Consider the following 21,451-nt stretch of genomic DNA (forward strand, 5'->3'; position numbering starts at 1 on the left):
CTCGCTTTGGAGCCGAGGCTGGCCTCGAACTCACAGAGATCGGCCTGGCTCTGCCTCCTGAGTGCTGGGATTAAAGGCGTGTGCCACCACCGCCCGGCAAAAAGTCAACATTTTAACTCAAAGACGTGCTAAAGCTCTAACTGAATTAGCCGGGGAGGGAGGCACCGTACTTCACTGTCTGGAGGCTTGCTGGTATCTCCACAAGGCTGCTGTGCCTCCGGCAGTGCAGATGTTCCAGCTGCCGGGAAGGTGACACGGGCCTGTGTGTAGCTTCTTAAATAGAGCAACTGTGTCATCTCCTACTCTCTACGTGTTGTGCAACTATAGACAAAACTGTTTTCTGTACAAGGAAGTCCAAAGCAATTTACTGAGACTACCTCTGTAAGTACAGAATGTAATCTGTCTTTACGATTAATCTGAAAGACATGCACATGTTACCTGAGGAAACTCGGTTTGTTCAGTTAGCTTTCTGAACACTAATCTTATCTACCCTAAAAATATTTCACAAAACATTTCTCCAGCAAAATGAGCTGAACGTGTGCCCTGTGGGGAATCATTGTAACATACATGAAACTGTAGGTTCTGACCTCTAAGCAAATTTAGCAAAAAAATTAGACACCCAGATTCCTAGAGGTTGGGCTTGCTCATTGTAAATAGGCTGCCATGCTTACCTGGGCTTATATTGATAGGGACTCTAGGCCCGGCATCCCTGAGCACATCAGCATTGTTCTGAAAGGCTTAAGCAGGTGTCTGAGCGCACTGTGAAACGTGTTTCAGAATGCATATTCCCTTTGCAAAACCAGTTCCAGGTGGACAGGACAGAACCAACAGGTCACCCATGTCCCCTGAGCCAGCAAAATTAAGTGCTTTGATGGCAGGTCACCTGCTGGCGTCACCGGCGTCACAGACAGCTCAAGCTGTGCTTTCCTGAAGTGGGAAATTCACCCAATTCATGGTTTTGCAGTTGATCGGTTATTCTGCTTGGAAATTTTTGTTTTAAAATTAAAAGAACTCATGAAGACTGGCAACCTCAAAACGGAAGGTTTTTTCCTCCTGCCTTTTTCACTAGGTCAGTTGACACGATGAAAAGCAAGACCCTGGGATGGACTAGCCCATGTTTAGGGTTTGGAATTGGGAGGGGCAGATGAGCACTCTAGACTTTCCAAAGACAGGCATTAGAGGAGAGAAGGTCCCATAAGAAGGCACTTTGTCCCCGGAAATGGACTAAAGGAAGCAGGTACCATCAAGAGGGTGGCCGCGGGTCACAACCAAGGGGATAAGTCAAACTGGTGAGATTTCAGAGTTCATTCCGAGTCTGAAATCCACGTTTTTTTCTAATAACCCCCATCTTCTTTCACAACCCACTCTTCCACTTTGCTCTGCTCTAGACTGTCCCGAAGCCCTTTCCAATACCTAGCTGATGACATCAGTTCAAAAACAAAGCTGTAACTCCTTTCCCAGTGTTCCTCTGTCATGGAGGGGTGGGGTACTCCATCCATCCATCCAGCTCTGTCCTGGGTCACCTTCAGACCCAGGCAGCTGCTTCTAGCCACACCCACTCAGCCTGCAGTTCTGTGGGAAGGGGCTACAGAGGTGGTGTGGGGAGTGGAGGGGGTGAGGGGTGGAGGGGTGGGGACTGGAGGGGTGAGGAGGACTTCAAAGGATGTTTGTACTGTACTTCCAAGCAAGGACAGAGTCCAGGTTTTTTTTAAGTTCCAGACAGTGGTCTTTTTGCATTGGGATGGACTAGGGGAGGTTGTTTAACAGTCTGAAGAAACGAACTCCGTTGGGAGTTTGCACTTAATCTGGGATAGAATCCAGGGGTCTAGGAGATTGGATGGGAAAGAAAATGTGTTTGTTTTCACTAAATTTCTCCTGAAATCTGTCGTTTCCTCTGACTTCAAATGTAGATGATAGCCAGGCGGTAGTTTCACACGCCTTTAATCCCAATACTCAGGAGGCAGAGGCAGAAGGATCTCTGTGAGTTTGAGGTCAACCTGGTCTACAGAGTGAGTTCCAGGACGGCAAAAGCTACACAGAGAAACCCTGTCAAAAAATAAAATAAAACAAAAACGTAGATAATAAATCACTGTAATGTTTAAGGGTACCATGATTTTTTAGAGAGAGAAACATGTGCACAATCTTGAAATATTAATACTCATTGCTAGTATTAATGCTCAATGCTTAGTAGTTTGGGGAGCCATTATATTATTTAACCAGACACATATACTATGTAATTTGTTGATAAATACATATCTTTATCAGAATTTTATTTTCAGTATTTTGATAGCTCCATTTCAATGTAATTGTTTTTCACTGTGAGCACATTACATTTAACTTTGTGCTTATTAAAATATAATGTTGATGTCTGGGAATTTTAACAATGTAAAAAGCTGGGCATGGTGGCACAGGCTTGTAAACCCAGTGCTGGGAAGGCAAAGGCCTGCAAGTCCACAGGCTTTAGCCAGATAACCTAGCCAAATTGGCCAGCCCTAGGTCCCAGTGGGAGACTCTGTCTCAAACAACAAAGTGGATGGCTCCTGAAGAATGGTATCTAAGGATATTCTGTCCTACACACATGCACATGCTCACATCAAGCACGCACAGAGAGAGAGAGAGAGAGAGAGAGAGAGAGAGAGAGAGAGAATGAGAGTTGTTTTCAGAAGGAATTCTCACATTCACCAGATTTCCAAGGGGGTCTGTGGCATTTGACAGTGAAGAAACCTTGCCTGGACTTGGTCTTCTGCAACCAGCCATGAAGGGCTCCTTTCCATGTACAGAAAGTTCAGTGTTCAAGGACCAGGGCGATCACATCTGTGTGAACTGACAGAGCTATCACAAGAGGATATGTGACCAACAGTAAATAAATGGTCTGCAGGAAAAGCATAAGGAAGTAAAAAGCATGCCTTCCCAAGTTCGAGGTCAATTCAGTAAAGCATCTGAGTATCGTTGCCATTTTTATCTTCCTTTAAAAAGACAGAAAACTGGGGCGTTAAGAGCACTGACTGCTCTTCCAGAGGACTTGGGTTCAATTCCCAGCACCCACATGGTGGCTCACAACTGTGTGTAACTCCAGTTCCAGGGGATCTGGCATCCTCACACGTACATGCAGGCAAAACATCAATGCACATAAAATAAACAAAAATAAAACTTTAAAAGAAGACAGAAGACTGAACAACCTGTATTTGTGTAAATCCTTGTCCACAGAGAGAGAGTGCCAAGTCAGCCTGTAGCTAGAATGTCCCCACTCAGTAGTTTCCACGTGGCAAGGAGAGAGAGAGAGAGAGAGAGAGAGAGAGAGAGAGAGAGAGAGAGAGAGAGAGAGAGAGAGAGAGGAGTTGCTGACGGCTGAGCTGGCTGACTCTGGGGTCACACACCAGGCAAAGGGTTAAGCCCCTCTAACCGCAGCTGCAGATAAGCCATGCACTGATAACCTTCACCGTCCTCACATTAGACACTTTAACCACACAGTCCAAGAGTCGGCTGCTCTTATCAAAATGTTGAGGCTCATCAATAAACAAAGATGAAAATGTCTCAAATTCCATTTTATGAACTTCAAGAGGAGACTCTTTGTACTGGTTAGAGCTCCTCCATTGTGTAATAGAAATCAGCGTGAAGTTCTCAGAAGTATCCTTGTAGGGATAATTAGATAATTTTAATGCACATTTTTTTCACATGTCATAGCCTAGAGTACAGCACTTGCCTAGTGTGTGCCAAGCCCTGGCAAGGCAGGATCCCATGCTGAAAAATAAAATTAAAAATAAATACTGAGCACAATGTAAGTTCTCCACTGCTGTCAAGAGGGTATATACGGCGGACGCATCTACAAGCAGAGACTGTCCGCTCACGCTCCAGCGCCCATCTTCACTTTTCCTCACTGGACAGTTTTACCAGGTGTGAATCTTCCCTTTTCCTCACTGGACAGTTTTACCAGGTGTGAATCTTCCCTTTTCCTCACTGGACAGTTTTACCAGGGTGTGAATCTTCCCTTTTCCTCACTGGACAGTTTTACCAGGGTGTGAAGGACTGGTGGTTGTTCGGGTTCTACTTCTGCATGCCGTTGGTGTGCACGGCCATCTTCTACACCCTCATGACCTGTGAGATGCTGAACAGGAGGAACGGCAGCTTGCGGATTGCCCTCAGTGAACACCTCAAACAGGTAAGTCTCCACAGTGCCCGAGAACTTGGCCGGGGCTGTTTTGAAATCAGCAAGCCTGCGAGTGCAGGTAATTACTTATAAAAGCATCGCAGTCAGCTGCACCTGTACAGATGGCAGTGGCCCCGTACGTTTATAAACAGAATGGAAAATTTCACCGCCTAGCATTGTTTGCAGTGTCTTTTCCATGCTAAGACATGTTGAGATAGGCAAACACCACTGTATCACAGTTGCCTACGCTGTCTAGTACAGTAATATGTTGTACAGATGTATAGTCTAGGAGCAACAAGCTGGCCCACACAGCCTACTGTGAGGTAGATAATACCATCCAGCAATGTGTCAGTACACTCTGTGGTGTTTGCACAGTGTTGAAATTGCCTAGCTACACATTTTTCAGAACATATCTCTGTCTTTAAGTGGTACATGACCACGTCGTATGTAACAGATTTATGCTGATTTTCTAAAAATAAAAACGTTCTCTCATAGCTGCTCTCTTTATATAGCCTTAGGAATTCCTTTTGGGAAGTAGGAATCCTGCCTGTGAACCAGATGGCCTGCGAGGCAGGGCTTAAAGAGAGTTAACTCGTGATTATTTCGCCATGTGTGTGTGGATGCACTGAAGTGGACTTGTGGCTACTCCGAGACAGAAAGATGCACGTGGCCATCTCCCCTCGTGGGCTTTGCAGTGTCATTGTGGAATAAAATGCAAATACAAGCAATTAGAAAATAGGATGGCGAAGTGCAATGCAAGCAGCCATACAGTACAAAGCCAGGGCATGTACGAAGTGGAACTATGGAGAACTGTCTGTGGTTTGGGGACAGTGAGGATAAATGTCATTTGGTGGGAAAGCAGAGGACAAAAGCCCCGGGAAAACGTGGGATGGACACCAGGCCATCAGGAGGAGTAAAATGGAAATGAGTTTGATCAGATCAGTACCTCAAATAAATGATAGGAAATCTGACTGAACACGGGAAAAGAGGTGAAGTCTTGGAGGACCCAAAATTTTAGAAGGAATTTGAACATGCCAGTGGGAGCTAATGAGTCTTTCAGGCAGCAGCTCGCAAGAACAGTTATGTGTACTTTGAGACTTTAGAAGGCAAAACTTGACTCTTAAACTTCCTGGTCACGTGACCTTGGGCAGATTACTCCGTGTCTCTACACTTCTGGTTTCTCATAAGTACGTAATAATATATTTGTAGGTTGCCAAAGGCATGTAAGGTACCTAATAGTGTCCAGTTCCTAGTAGACACTCAGCAAATAATTAATTGACGTTGACTCACAGAGTTAAGTAGGAGCGGAGTAGGTTCCTGGTAGCAGTGGGAGAATATATACGAGCACTCAGTCACAACGAGAGGCAGCAGAGGCTGTTGCTGGAGTCCCTAAAGCTGGCCATGTAGTTATCACACACGAGCACACATCAGCACCCTTTCAACCACTGCTCCTTCCTGAGCTTCAGCCGTAGCCATACGAGAATCGGTGCTGTTATGAGAATCTCAGGAAAGGATGTGCACATGTGTGCTCTCTGAAGTCTGTGTCACACAAATGGGAGCTATTACCTTTGACTGACAGCCGCGTTCACCCTGAGAAACTAGCCTGACTTTGTTCAGGCTTGGATGTTGCAGATACTTCAGGTGCAAAATTAACCCTTTAAGGCCAGGTGTGGTGGTGCACTTCTTTAATCGAGCAGTAAGGTGGCTGAGGCAGGTGGATCTCTGAGTTCAAGCCCATCCTGGTCAACACAGTGAGCCCCAGGCCAGCCAAGGATAAATAGTGAATGAAACATTGTCTCACAAACAAACAAAAACACAAAACAAAAACAACTTTACAAAGCCCCCAGCCCTGCAAATGGGAATGCTCTATGTCCCTCCTCCAGACATCTCTCTGGAACCACATCCCAGCTGGTGTCGTGACTGTGGGGTATTAAGGCTCCTATTCTTTGGCCTGCAGCAGCAATTTGGGACAGTGGTCTCTGTGACGGGCTCAACCGGGTATCCTTATTCTAGGCTTCCTGAACTTAATGTTAGATGCCTCAGTATGAGCCAGCATTATTTTCCAGAATCCTTTTCCAGCCTGTTTGCAGTCAGTTTTGTTTGAGGTTGATTGGCCCAGTTACAGACAGGTTGCATTTTTATGTCCCTAGTTCTGCTTCTAAATGTGTGTGGGGTGCCTCAGGGTGTGGACACAAATGAAGGGTAGAGATGATTCCCAACCTATGGCTGCTCAGACCACGAGCAGACTCGGAGACTGTAGAGCTTCAGCTGGAGTCGGTCCCTGGAGAGCATGCCCAGTGCTTCTAACCATCACTGCGGTGCCCCTCCCTGTAAGCTCCTATTTGCAAACAGCAGGTCTTTGGAAACTATATGTCATTAAAAAAGAATTTTGAAATTAAAAGCAAATTTCAACCCAGGCATAGTAGTACATGCCTATAATCTAAACACAAGAGAGACAAGGCAAAAGGATCTCTTGGGCCCAGGAATTCACAACCAGCATGGGCAACAAAGCAAGTCCTGTCTCAGACAAAATAAGTAAACAAAAGCAAAGCATTTCCAAAGGTAGCTTCAAAATCAGACACGAGTGGAAATGGGTTGCTGTCTCTGTACTTGTCCATTTTCGTGCTGTGTCCAGTCGCCTTGGCTGTCATTCCATCACTAGGCCAATTGCCCGATACCCAGCTTTCAACTAGCCCCTAAGTATCCGCCTGCTACCATCCGCTCTCCTCCAAAACACACATGCCTCAACAAACACACATGCTCCCGTGCTTAGACTCACAAGCACACATGCCATCATGCTTACATTCAGCCATGGTGTTGACTCCGGCCAGTTCCTGCCTTCCTCCTGGCATAGACCTCTGCTGTTGTCCTTGGGACATCTCGAGCCTGGCAGCTGCCCAAAGGCATGGTTAACAACTCCTCCACAAGACAGTTGCACTCTAGGTCTTAAGAAACAGACGTCGTGTGAGGACCATTCTCCTGACTCTTCTCTGGTGTCTCCTCCCGTCTAGTATGTCGCTATTTCTGCCATGCGACAGCACTGACCTTTACCTTGTCTGCGTGCGCTTCCCCTTAGCGTCGAGAAGTGGCGAAGACCGTGTTCTGTCTGGTCGTCATCTTTGCCCTCTGCTGGTTCCCTCTTCACCTAAGCCGCATTTTGAAGAAGACTGTGTATGATGAGATGGATAAGAACCGATGTGAACTGCTCAGGTATGATTCCAGGTGCCCACGCAGGAAACAGTTTCCCAGCCTTTCACATTTATAGGATGTTTACACTCTTACCAGCTCTGAAATTTAAAATTGCAAACTTAATTATATGTTTTTAGCTGACACAACCCATAACTGGCCCCAGAATTTGTGCGGGTCCTGTCTATGATCTTGCCGCTACCTTCCTGAAGCTGTGCTCGGGGATTTCTGTTAACCAAGGCATTGCCCTGCAGTACTTCCTACACAATTCTACCCGCCACCCATGAGATATGGCCTTGAGGCAGCAGAAATGCTGGTGTGGGGAATAAATGCTGTTTAGCAGATTTTAAAGCAGTGTTTTTTAATGACACTGTTTTCTTTTGCTCTAGCTTCTTGTTGCTCATGGATTACATCGGTATCAACTTGGCAACCATGAATTCTTGCATAAACCCAATAGCTCTATATTTTGTGAGCAAGAAATTCAAAAATTGTTTCCAGGTAAGACTGTCTTGCAAGCTCTAGCTCTCTCTCTCTCTCTCTCTCTCTCTCTCTCTCTCTCTCTCTCTCTCTCTCTCTCTCTCTCTCTCTCGGCTGCCAGATCAGTGTACTCTGTGCCCAACTGGCATAGCCAATTCCGTTTAGCCCCGCTTTGATCGGGCATGTCCCTCTTCATTGGAGAAGTGAAAATCACTTCCTGTTACCTAGAAAGAGGGTCCGACTGTCAAGAGAGCAGAAGATCAGTACATATTCAGATGACATGTTCACAGGGTAAAGCCAAAAGGACTGGCCTACTTGCATGCCAGTTCAGAGTCTCTCTTCAAAAGGAATGCTCAAATATAAGCACACACATTTACAATACAGAAAGCCAATTCACACCTTTCCTTGTCTTAGACTTTAATTGGTCTTAGGCAGACATAGTCTCTGAGGCTGAGAAAGCTCTCACTAAAAGCAATTAAGTGGTGTATTTAATAACAACCTTTCTGAGTTGGAGAGGTGGTCCAGCAGTTAAGGGCATTCACTGCTCTTGTGAAGGCCCCAGGTTCTGCCCCCAGCAACCACATGGTGGCTTAGAGCCATCTGTAACTCAAGTTTCAGGGCATCCAGTGCCCTCCTCTGGCCTTCTTGGACACCAAGCACACACATGGTGCTCATGCAGGCAAACACTCATACACATAAAATAAAAATAAATCTTAAAAATAATAAATAATAGCCTCTCCAAGAAAAGTAAATACTTATTACTCTGGACATCTACACTACTGTGATTTCACTCATCGTCAGCTTTCTTGTTTCAAATCTCCTTCCAGACAAGCCAACAACATCTTTAGGAGCTGCAGGCACATCATTGGTGTGTCACTTTCCAGTTCTGGAATGTAGCATAGCCCTAGTGTTTACTGGTTCTGTTACCTTGGACCAAGATGGCTAACTTCAGGTCAGAGTACATATTATACAGAACAGAGCAGAGGTCAGGGTACAGGTGCTGGAAGAAGCAGCCAACCTTGGCTGACAGCACAGCTCAGCATTTGCTAATGGTCTCACTCACTTGTAATGGCGTCCCCTCCAGCTCCCTCAGTCACCTCACCTGAAAAATAGATGAGCTAAATCACCATCCAATAAGTACAACTTAGTGTGGATGACTGATGGATGGATAGGTAGGTGGATGGATGGATGGATGGATGGATGGATGGATGGATGGATGGATGGATGGATAGATAGATAGATAGATAGATAGATAGATAGATAGAGAGATAGATAGATAGATAGATATGTGTCTTCGTTAGGTTTCCATTGCTGTGAAGAGACACAATGACCATGGCAACTCTCATAAAGGAAACATTTAAATTGTGGTGGCTCACTTACAGTTCAGAGGTTCAGTCCATCATGATGGGGAGCATGACAGCATGCAGACAGGCATGGTGCTGGAGAAAGAGCCGAGTGTCCTACATCTTGCAGGCAACAGGAAGTCAACTGACTCACTGGGCGGCATCCTGAGTATATGAAACCTCAAAGCCCGCCCCCACTCTGACACACTTCTTCCAACAAAGCCACACCCACTCCACCAAAGCCACACCTCCTAATAGTGCCACTCCCTATGACTATGGGATTATGGGGCCAATTACATTCAAACTACCACAGAGATGATAGATGATAGATAGATAGATAGATAGATAGATAGATAGATAGATAGATAGATAGATAGATAGACAGACACACAATAAGTACCTAGTGTGAGTGTGCTATTGTTTAACATAGAGAGGGAAAACATGGTAACTGCTCTCACAGAACCCACGATCTAAACAGACAGACAGATCGCCCATGGCACGAGCAGCTGAGAGTTGATAATGGAGCTTCAGGTGCTGTGACTTTGAGGTGTCCTTGGAAAGGTTACAAATCACAAAGTGCTGGGACTAGGTTGGCTCACATACAGGTCCTAACTAGTATATTTTCATATGCTGCATTTGATATCACTTGCTGATTAATTTATATATTAATTATAGGGCAGGGGAAATTTCCTCTTAAAAATCCTCAGAAATTTAAACACATGCCTAAGGGAATGGCCAAGGGAAAGATCCAATCTGGAGAGCCCTGCCTTGTAGTTTACATCCCAGGGCCCCACGATCATTCTTCATAAAGAGCTATCAACAGCGCCTACAGCCGGGGCTGGCATGAGGGTCAGCTGAGGTACTGATAGATGCCGGGCACCACATGAGGAATACACTCCTCATGCCCTGGAGAGCCCCCATCCAACCAGCACTGCCGTCCCTCCTCTTGACCATGAAGAACACAGTTGCAATGAAAAGCAAGAGACCCTTGCTCCTAATCTCTGCCTGGCCCTGACAAGCTCCAGCTGTCCTCGGTTGTCCACAGGCATTGACCCCTCCCTCATGGGCCCCAGGCTTTGATGTGTGGCTAGGGATGGGGAGGCAGGCTGACGGCCTCATTTACACACTCTCTCTTTCCCACCCCAGTCATGCCTCTGTTGCTGCTGTCACCAGTCCAAAAGCCTCATGACCTCGGTCCCTATGAATGGAACAAGTGTCCAGTGGAAGAACCATGACCAGAACAACCACAACACAGAACGGAGCAGCCACAAGGACAGCATGAACTAACCCTCTGCAGAAACACCAATCACTGAGTCTTCAAGTCCTAGTGGAGGAGATAGTCACACAGCAGCGGTCCCCCAAACCTCCCAAATTCTCTCCCCTGGTCCTCTAACCCATCCCAAGAAAAGAAAATCTCTCCTGTCCTCCCAACAGCATGTGGTGGAGTGCCTTCCAATCACAGTCAGTGGGTCTTTCCTAAGTACTTTATATGATTTGCATTTTTTGCATGTCATATCCAACACTTGAAAATTATGACAGCTGAGGGAGAAAGGGGATTGTTGAAGGAAACCACACTGTATCTGCAAGCTTTGCATGAACACAGAGTTTGCAAGCTCATAACCAGCGTTCATGCAGGTCTGTGGAATAGCCACTGAGAATGCTCATCACAGGACTCTACAGCAAGGGTTCTCAACCTTCCTAACACTGTGACCCTTTAACACAGATCTTCATGTGGTGGTGACCCTCAACCATAAAATCATTTTTGTTGCTACTTCATAACTGTAACTTTGCTACTGTTATGAATCATAACGTAAATATCTGATATTTCTGATGATCTTCGGTGACCCCTCTGAAAGGGTCATTCAACCCCCAAAGGTTGAGAACCACTGATCTAGAGGTTATGCTGGGTTTACTGGCACACGCCTATAACCCTAGAATTGAAGAAGTGAGGTGAAGGTGATCAGGAGTTCGAGGTTAGCCTCATCTGCATGGTTCAGAAAAGCCTGGGCTATAGGAGATTCTGTCTCAGAAACACAAACAGATAAAAAAGAGTTTAGAGAGTGTGACAAGATTCTTTAGCCAAACACACTGTGAGGTTAAAGTACTCTTTTGGAAATGTCATCCAGAGTTAGTATTTTATAACTGCATGATACCATAGAAATGATTGTTCTATCTTATTTACATATACTAAGAAGAGGAGGAGAGGAGGCATCAGACGAGCATCACAGTTTTATTTGTAAAACATGAATTCTAGAACTGCCACAAATACAGCCAGACTGGTGACCGCCAGAGCAGTTGAACAGCTACTGGCCAAGGAATTCCTAAGAATCTGTATTTTCTTTCCTTCCTTCCTTTTTGTTTAACTATGTTTTTATTAGAGCATATTTGGATCTTGTTTTTTTAATTTTGAGACAGGTTTTGCTATGTAAACCAAGACAGCCTGAACTAACAGAGATCCACCTGCTTCTGCCTCCCAAGGCCTGGGATTAAGGGACTGCACCACCACATCTGGCTTGAGCATATTTTTAAATTAAATTAAAAAAGTAATACTTGAGCTGAGTGAGATGGCACATGCCACATGCTTAATGCTCTTATCACATGGGAGGCTGCAGTGGGATAACTGTGAGTGGGAAACTGTCTGCAGTGAGGAGAAGGATTCCACCTCACAATAATAATGATTAATAATAATACTGACATCCAATGGTTCTATTTTTCATAAACCATCTTTTAATGTGAAACCATGTCCTAAGGCTTCAATGAGTCACTGAAGGATGCCTGAGACTCCCGGGTGCCATGCATACCTAAGAGGGAAATGCTGAATATTTTTTGAGGACCTGAAATTTTCTTTAAGTTCTGTAATAGTAGCACATATATAATACCTAGTCCCTTTCGTGCTCTCAGTTTCTTCTACAGTGATGACTGGCTGCAGGGCTTTCCTGCTCATTCCTTTTTCCAGACAGGAAACCATTTCAAACGCGGCCGAATGAGCTGACTGTGTCGGGTGAAATGTAGTTATACCTGCAAGAACCTTTAACTCTTTGCTCCTCCCTGATAGGAACCTAAATCTCCATCCTGTCTCCGGGTTCCCAGTGGTCACCATTTCAAAGGGCCCACAGTAACTCTACTGGGCATTTTCCCGGGTGTTTACAGACTGTGAGCATGACAAATGTCTTTTATTTTGTGTGTATATAAATATATAAATAATTGTAAATTTCTTTTAGCCAAATTTTCTGTGACAGTCTCTATGGAGTGGTGTGTGTGTGTGTGTGTGTGTGTGTGTGTGTGTGTGTGTGTGTGTGTGTGCGCGCGCGTGTGTGTTATGGTACATATGGATTTAATATAATCTCAAAATACCCTGTGTTTGTGCCAAAGCACATACTGGGAGTGGATTCTAGCTTACTGTTCATCATACAACCCACTTTGCTCAGTTTTTTTCACATGAGAATCTCAAGTGTTCCATATTTGTGGCCCAGTTACCATTACAGATTACGGGCAGCATCATGCAAGGGAACGAGTCATAAGCTAAGAGTAGGGGATTTTGTTAGGTTGGATGATTTCAAAAAGCAATATTCAAGGTCATAGGGCTGCCCATGCCGGAGCAAAGAGTTTTATATTGGAAGTGTTATACTTTTCTCTTTATTTCCTTGGTTGTTTTTTGTTTGGTTTTTGGTTTTTTTTTTGTTTGTTTGTTTGTTTGTTTTTTTTGTGTGTGTGTGTGTATGTGTGTGTGTGTGTGTGTGTGTGTGTGTGTGTGTGTGTGTGTGTGTGTTTTCTTTTACTTCTTGCACTGGGGATTAAGCCCATGACCTTACTTATGCTAGGCAAGCGCTCTACCACTGAGCTACATCCCCAGCCAAGTATTACTTTGTTCTAATCCTCAACTGTGTTGCAGCTGACAAGTTGCCTGGAGTTTCTGTCATATGCCATCAGACAGGTTATTGGTGGAAAACCAGCTATGTTAACTTCTGTGTCATATTTTATTACAGTTAATGCATCGGATTCTGGTTGAATTTCAGGGCTGAGACATGCTGCCCTCTGTGTGTTAGTAGCCAAGTCCCATTACACCACTGGAGTGTCACACACTTATACATGCCTCTAATTAGACGTAGATACACACCGTTTTGTTTATTAGACCATTGTCTTTTTAAAAATGCTTTTTTACAGATAGGATGTATTTTTTAAATTCGGAACATCATAGATCTGAATACACAGGCTTTTGTGTGCATTTTGTTTATGGACTGGTAATGATGGTTCACTCATACAGACAGTTCTAATTTCTACCTTTACTGTATTTCCAACAAATAACTTTGTAGAAATGAGCCAGAATCTAAGGGCCTACATTGGTGGTAGCCCATTAAACATAAAATAAAGGTTTACAGAAGCACTACAAGTGTCTTTCTCTCTCCTTTTATCTTTTTTCCCCCAGAGACAAGATTTCTCTGTATAGCCCTGACTTTGTTAGAACTCATTCTGTAGACCAAGCTAGCCTCAAACTCAGAGAACTACCACCAGTGCCGATATGTCTTTCATTTTAAGTAGATCTTCCAGGGAGTGTCTGTTATACAATGTCTTTCAAATTTCTCCTTAGTAACTGCCAGTCAAGCAGTTTTACTTTGGAACAGCTGCTTGTCCTGTAGTCCAGTCCCCATCACCCTGCTTTGCTGTACTGAACAATTAACTCGCTCATCCCTCCTTTATCTTTCTCATAAAATTTCTGCTAGGTATTAGATGTACAGCAGTGAACGAAACAGGCAAAGTCCCAGATCTGATCGAGCTTGCAATCCAGAGGAATTAAGAGCCAGTAAGCAGTTCTATGTGACTGCCCAGAGGAAGACACACATCCATAGCCACTGTCTATTGACATCTCCAATTAGATGGCTAACAGACCATAATATATACAGAATGAACCAGATGTCTCCCAACCTATGCTACCATAATATTCTTCTGTTCAGTTAGATACAGCTCCACCTTTGGGCTAGTTAAGACAAACATTTGAAGTCACTCTTTTCTCTTACACTTTACACCAACATCTCAATAGTTCAGGAGCCCCCTTGGTAGATCACACCCACGACTGTGTCACTTTTCTGCCCACCTCTCCCCACTGCCAGTGCCATCTATGTCATCGATGGCACTGTCATCTGTGGTCAATGTAACTGTAGCAGGGTCCATCCTGTCTACCTGTTTCCTGCCTTGTGCGTGCCCATGCTCATGGACTGTGCCCCATCCACACCGTGACTGGGTCAGGCTAGCCCGGGTCGGGGTCGGGGGCATGGGGCCTAAGAAAGCACTGGATGAGAAAGAGGCCTGTCCCACTGTGCTGAGGCTGAAAGCTTGTGAGCTGGAGCTGGTACCCATGGTTTGGGCATGAGGAAGAAAATCAACCTATCCATGCCACAAAGATGGGAAAGAGTGTTTTGGTCACAGGTTCTGGGGTTTCTTAATGCTTCCCATGGCTTGTGGGAACACATCAGCTCGTTTACCTGTAGGGGAAGTTTCTTGGTTCCGCCCAGCCCCACAGTCCATCGGATCTCTCCCACCCGCAGCCCCACAGATGCTTATAAAATAATCACTCGGAGGCTTATGTTAATTACAAACTGTATGGCCTGTGGCTTCAGCTTCTTGCTAGCTACCTCTGTCATCTTAAATTAACCCATTCCTATTCATCTATTATGTTGCCACGTGGTTGTGATGTAACCGGTCTGCTGACATCTTATTGCTCCTTGGGTGGCTGCTGGCGTCTCTCCCGACTCTGCCCTTCTTCTCTATGTGTCTCTGCTTGGTTTTCCCACCTGGCTGTAAGCTTTCTTCCATAGGCCAAAACAGTTTTACTTATTATCCAATGGGAGCCACACATATTCACAGCATACAGAAAGACATCCTGTAGCATTTACCTTTTGACATGTTCTGGTTCGAGTCGGTTTTCCATTGATTAGAAGAACACATTATATGACTAGCTCACCTAAATCATCTTGATTCGTCTTTTTGCACTTTGGGTTGACTTGTTTGTTTTAGAGCAGTTTAAAGTATACAAGGAAAGTAAACCACAACTATCTTGCTCCTATGTGCCCTCTTCCCTCCCGTCTCCACTCACAGTTTCTCCCATTCTTTACACTTTGGCATCTGTGCAGCTTGGTGCAGGGAATGACCAATGCTGATGCACTGTACTACTCACATCCATAGTTTATCCTGGGCTCACACCGCATCTCGTGGGTTTTAGCAGGTGTGTAATGCCACGCACCCTCCAGTGCAGTCATTCGGGAGAAGTGCCGAGTGAAGCTCACACCACGCCACACTTCTCTTTCTCCCTCTCCTCCAGCCTACCTCGGACCCCCTTGCTTATCTTTTCACTCCACACAGATGTGAGGCTGGTTTCATGTCAACTTCCACAAGCCAGAGTCCTTTAGGAGGAGGGAACTAGAATTGAGAAAATGTTTCCATAAGATTAGGTTGTCCGCAACAGAACAGTGATAGATGGGGGAGGATCCAAACCACTGTGGGTGGGGCCATCCCTGGGCTGGTGGTCCTGGGTTCTATAAGAAAGCAGGATGAACGATCCAAGAAGACAAAACCAGTAAGCAGCTCCCCTCCATGGCTTCTACATCAGCTCCTGGCTCCAGGTTCCTGCCCTGATTGAGTTCCTGTCCTGACTGCCTTCGATGATGGATTGATTGTGATGTGGAAGTGTAAGCCAAATAAACCCTTTCCTCCCCAAGTTGCTTTTGATGATGGTGTTTCATTACAGCAGGAGTAACTCTAAGACAGTAAACACCCACCATATTACATAACATTAACTGCCAGGAACATGCCGTGAGATGGATAAATAAATAAACGCAATGGAATGTCTAGTGGTGGCTCAGACACCAATGGAACCAGGGGCTAAGGGGTCAGAATCCTTTTGGTGTCAGGTTGTTGACGTTATGAGGCCCTGCTCGAGTCTGTGGAAATAAGATACAAGTCTAGCTTCATAATAAGAAACAGCAGTGTTACCTCTACATTGTATTATTTTAAGTCAGTAAATACTACTTCCCATTCAAAAAGGTAAATGTACCCAGGGACTGGAGGTCTTGTTCAGGAGTAGTGTACTTACCTACCATGTGAGAGGACTGCAAATATAAATAACAAACAAACAAATAAATCTACCAACGAATCTTAAAGTACTAACATAATGAACGAGATGGACATGGGTCCAAATAGCCAAACTAAGCTGCATCTGGAGTAACCTGCTGCCTGCACTGTCCTTCCCAGTGCTGCTAGCCCCCATACAGTACTCAGAGGATGGCCTGGGCCTGGAGTGGAGGGAATGTTCTGCGACGTTCCTGGTGCTTCCAGGTTAGTGATTCCGTTCCTGTGTTGGTAATAACCAGTACTGTGCCATCTCCATTGATTCTACCCGACCCGTGAAACAGGCAGAGTTAGATCAGAACACACATCCACCACACTTGCACTGACTGGTTCTGAAATGTTAGTGAGGTCTTCCTATTTCAATACTCTGCTGTGGTTTTTAATTAATCCTGCCTTTGCTAGTGTTTCTGTCATACTTTTTCTCCGAGTAGTAACAAAGATGACCCGGTGTCCCTATTTGGTCAGCACTGTGCTCTGTGGCTCTTTGTTTCTATAGTAAAACTGAGAAAAGCCCCAACTCTGAGAATCAGAAAATAATAAAGGACTGAAGACGCTTGCCTTTGCAAGGCTGGTCTGCCATAAGGAAGCAGACTAGAACGTTCCCGAGCTTTGGCATTGGGATGATTCAGTAGAATCTATCAAATGTGTTTGTTCCTGGGAGGAAGGAAACCAGGAGCAGCAAAGCCAACTCTAAATAGAATCAGAAGAGTCATGGAACCTCCCTGGAGCAACAGAGAGAATTCCAAAGATTTTTCCCTTTTAGTTCTAAACTACCGTCCTCTTATCTGGTCGATGATCAATGCTTACTTATTTCAATATGATCCTGGGACGGCAGATATAATTATGTGTTTAGTGTTGTGTGATAGATTTGTCCCAGATGGGAGTCATGACCTTGCCCGGACTGTGCACTATCCCATTGTCAGCCAAGTCACTGGCCCAGGCCCCTCCAGGGGACAGCCCTGACTCACTCCATTTACGCATTTTTTCCCAGAATACAGCCACTTCTCAATCAACTGTAGCTCTCTGCTGTCTTCAAGCTTAACTAGTAAGTCCTAAGATGGAAATCTACAAACGTGTGTGTGTGTGTGTGTGTGTGTGTGTGTGTGTGTGTGTGTGTGTGTGTAGGCACAAGTGTGGATGGAGCATTTAATAGGCTGTAAATCAACATGAGGAGAACTTGTTAGCAGTTGTGGGAGAGGACGTGCAGGCAGCATGGGACACCAGCTGATCCCAGGAAGACAGGGGAAAGCATCCTCTGCATTCCTGAGACAGGAGAACTGAGATTGGTGTGGAGACCAAACAAGACCACTGAGGGATCAAGGTCTCTGAGGAGAGGAGGGCACTCTCCAGAAGGCTGATTCTTCTCTGCCCACAGCCAGCAGAGCCTGCTCCTTCACTTATGTCTTCCTACAAGTCCCTGTCCACGACAAGAAGAGGACTTATCTGCCGTTTAAAAACACAGGCCAGTGAAATGGCTCAGCAGGCAAAACACTTGCCACACAAGCCTGATGACTCAAGTTCAGTCTCAGGAGTCCCTGTAGACATAGAGAGTACCAACTCCTCAAAGTTGTCCTCTGACCTCTACACACCCATGATACGTGTGCACCACCACCACCCCATATTACAACAATAATAATCATTTCAAGGATAAAATATTACTAGAACATTGGAAAGATAACCAGCCAAGTCACTTGCATGAACACTTACTTTGTCTGAACCAACCCCTGGCTGAGGTGGGGGTGGGGAGAACTAATGTACAGCTGGGATCAAAAAGGATCTTAGAGACTGTCGCTGCTGTCCATGGGCACCTCAGGAAACAACCAGGTGTCCTGGCCTATACTGTATATGGTGGCCAGAAAATGTGTGTACCTACATGTACAAGCATGTCTACGTGATTTTATATGAGGAGTTTCGATGCCACTCAATCTGAGTCTCAGTGCCTGAGTTGAAGCTCCAAACCTCACACGCGGTAGGCAAGCACCTGACCACTGAACTGTAACCACAACTGAGATTTCCTCAACAGTTGCTTACAGAAAAAGTAAGAGCATTTGATTACACATGTATGTTTCTTACAGAACTGAGAGGAATGGTAAACTCCCAGTTTGCTAAAGATGTGTCTGCACGGTGATGCCTTAGCACCCCACAGCAGTCCACACTGAGGCTCTTCCTCGGGATCCTGAGCACATCAGTGATGGCGATGTGAGAGATGAAGCCCTGAAGCAGTCTGGCTCTCTTTATCTGCCCTAGGAGAGTCTGTCAAGGGGTGGACTGTTTTCTAACTACCATCCTCCCTCCCTAGACGGCATTCCCCAGTGCGCGTGAGTCTGGTATTCATTAAGCAGGGACCCTGGATTTCTCTACACTGTCTCTGTTTCCCTGATTCCATGACACTTGTACATATTCAATAAATCTGTTATAAATCACAAAGTTCCTTGGACCCTGCTAGGTGGCACAGTCACACATGTCTACAGTCTGCCTGATGTCCAAGGGATATTTTCAACCAAACCCCAGAGGGGTCAAAGGAGCTTCATCTACTGGACTATGAACCAGTCAAGGCAAAATGATGGTGTAAGTTCTGACCATCACTCATTATCCCACCAGACTAGCTCAGTACTCCAGGGAGTGTTTTGTGGTTATACTTATGTAATCTCAACCAGGAATTATGATATGTGACGTACAATTTTGCAAGCTCTTGCCTCTGTTAATTATACAGGATGCAACGATAAAAAGGTGGTCAGCTTAAATGTTACATCCCCAGAGGGACCTTATCTGACCATATAATCTGAGCCATCCAGTCCCTCTGTTACATCACTACATTACTCCACTTTAATTCTCTGCATAGCACATACTACTTGGGATTTTTTTTTTTTTTTGGCTCACCTAAGAGTGGGTCTGTGTAGTAAGGTTGAGGAAATTGCCTCAGACTAGTTGCCAAAGCATGCACATAACGTACTCCTTAAGAGCCAACCTGGAGTCTGCCTGAGGGCCTAGCAACAGGAGCTGCCAAAGTTCCTGATCGTGCCCAGCCAATGAAGGGCAAACACACAGACTGGGCACTGGGAGGAGGGTAAATAAGGCCTTCCCTGTTGTTGAATAAATGAGTTCATTGTTTGCCTCCAGTGGACTCCCAGTGTCTGTATTGTTGACACCACACCTTCTCACCCCTCCCCTGAGGGAGCCGTTAGAATCCAAGCAATAAGTCTGTATCATTTACCTCCCTCACTATGCAAAAGACCTGACCTGCTGTGTGGTGTATAGTTGGAGACAGCTTATACCATTGCCACTGCCTAATGTAACTCTGGGGGGCACACAGTGTACCCTCACTACGTAGACATTAATGAACTTAGATCAAGACACAATAGAAAATGAGTAGGAGGCTACCTTTAATCCAGGTTAAATCTTCCTTATCTGAAATGCCTGGTGCCAGAAACATGTCACATTTTGAAGTTTGGGTGGGCTGGGTATATTTGCACAAAATTTAGTTGAACTTCCCTAATCCAAATTTCTGAAACCTCCAATGCTCCAAAATCAGAGACATTTTGAACATCTTGCAGCATCTAAAGTTTTTGGTTTTCAGACTTGCTGATTGTGTCTGGGGAAGCAATGTCATCGGGAACTAGATGACAGCGAAGGGGTTTTGTTTTTACACTGACCTGCAGGCCTTTCTTGTTGACATGATACTGTTCTTGTGAATGGAGACTTTTTTCCTACTAAGTTATTGTTGTTTTGGTTTGGTTTGGGGTGTTTGTTTGTTTGTTTGTTTGTTTGAGATAAGGTCTCACATAGCCCAGGCTGGCCTTGAATTCAGTAAGAAGCCAAGGATAACCCTGAGTTCCTGATCCTTCTGCCTCCACCTCTCAAATGCTGGGATTACAGGCAAATGCCACCACTCCCAGCTTTATGCAGTGCTGAGGGCAGGAATCCAAACTTCAAGCTCACAAAGCAAGCATTCCACCAACTAAGATGGAATCAAAACCCAGCAGAGACTTCCTAGTCCTTGGAGAGTGGCCAAGAAACCTGTGAATTTGACCCCAAATTTCAACAGAGCAGGTACCTAGTTACAACTATAGTGATCTACAGTGTGGGTTTAAAAGAAGTAGTGAGGCTAGAGTTGGAACTCAGTGCTGGAGAGCTTGCCTAGCATGCTCAAGGCTCGGAGTTCAGCTCCCAGCCCTCCAATTCCTTTCTGCGCAACTTCTGGCTTTTACTACTTCTGGATTCTGTATGTTCCCTTAAGTTTATTTATTTATTCATTGGTGCTTGACCTTGGATAATTTTTTTCAGATGAAGGCAAATTACTTTATTCCTTTATTCTAAAAGTAATGTAAAAAGTCTTTATTCTTCCCCTCTCCAGCTACCCACACAAGATTAACCTTTTGCCTGGGTAATAAATTCTAGGGAGAAAAATCATCTTTCCTCAGGCCATGGTGTAGCTTAGTGATAGAGCACTTGTCTAGAATGCCCAGGGTCTGGATGAAAGAAAGAGAGAGAAGAGGGGAAGCAGGAAGGGAGGGAGGAAAGGAAGAAAAAGGAAAGGAAAGAAGGAAGGGAGGGAGGGAGGGAGGGAGGGAGGGAGGGAGGGAGGGAGGGAGGAAGGAAGGAAGGAAGGAAGGAAGGAAGGAAGGAAGGAAGGAAGGAAGGAAGGAAGGAAGGAAGGAAGGAAATTAATTCGACATGTCATCAGTACCTATAGTTGGGATGTGCTCATTGCTATGGCACAAGCATCCTGTAAAAGCTGAGGCCAGAGGCACAAGCCTGCATTGGTGCAGCAGAGGATCCCTGGAGCTCACTGAATGCTGGTCTACCTTAAGGTGGAGAGCAATGGAAGAAAACAGCTGACATTGACCACGGCCTTCACAAAAGTGCAAGTACCCACCCACACAATGCACACATACATCCAGAGAGAGAGAGAGACAGAGACAGAGAGACAGAGAATAGAGGAGCTGTGGTTGTAGGAAACATCTACTAATTATAAAATTCTTACTAAGATAATCTATTATTTTGCCCTCTGTGTACACATTTCTGCTTTGCTCCTTGACCTTGGAACTTTAAAGCTTTTTGTTTTCCTCAGCTCATTCACTCATTCACTCAACAAATGTCAAGTTACACAGGAATGCAAATGATAGGGATGTGAATAAACAGTCTGAATGCTCTGACCCATTTTGGTTTTGTCTTA

At 45.1% G+C, this 21,451-nt stretch overlaps 1 protein-coding gene and 1 long non-coding RNA gene across 5 annotated transcripts in view; one reads left to right on the top strand and one right to left on the bottom strand.

The window, feature by feature from the left end:
- Positions 1-9,408, bottom strand: part of LOC143273113 (uncharacterized) — a 28,913-nt gene extending 19,505 nt beyond the window's left edge. Inside the window, exons 1-5 of one of the 4 annotated variants that reach the window (XR_013051022.1) lie at positions 9,191-9,408; positions 8,874-8,912; positions 7,199-7,434; positions 6,951-7,092; positions 3,270-6,513 (exon numbers count right to left, since the gene is read on the bottom strand). This is a non-coding gene — a long non-coding RNA (uncharacterized LOC143273113). Of the gene's footprint in view, positions 1-3,269; positions 6,514-6,950; positions 7,093-7,192; positions 7,435-8,873; positions 8,913-9,190 lie in introns of those variants that run through there. The other 3 variants (XR_013051020.1, XR_013051023.1, XR_013051021.1) reach the window with 3 other exon arrangements.
- Positions 1-13,537, top strand: part of Ednra (endothelin receptor type A) — a 64,094-nt gene extending 50,557 nt beyond the window's left edge. The window contains exons 5-8 of the mRNA XM_042277512.2: positions 4,007-4,159; positions 7,224-7,357; positions 7,723-7,831; positions 10,300-13,537. Coding sequence (XP_042133446.2) covers positions 4,007-4,159; positions 7,224-7,357; positions 7,723-7,831; positions 10,300-10,440 — 537 coding nt within the window. The 3' untranslated portion in view covers positions 10,441-13,537. The remainder of the gene's footprint in view (positions 1-4,006; positions 4,160-7,223; positions 7,358-7,722; positions 7,832-10,299) is intronic.
- The last annotated feature ends 7,914 nt before the right edge of the window (positions 13,538-21,451 follow it).

Source organism: Peromyscus maniculatus, chromosome 5, assembly GCF_049852395.1.
Source record: "Peromyscus maniculatus bairdii isolate BWxNUB_F1_BW_parent chromosome 5, HU_Pman_BW_mat_3.1, whole genome shotgun sequence".
Taxonomy (NCBI): domain Eukaryota; kingdom Metazoa; phylum Chordata; class Mammalia; order Rodentia; family Cricetidae; genus Peromyscus; species Peromyscus maniculatus.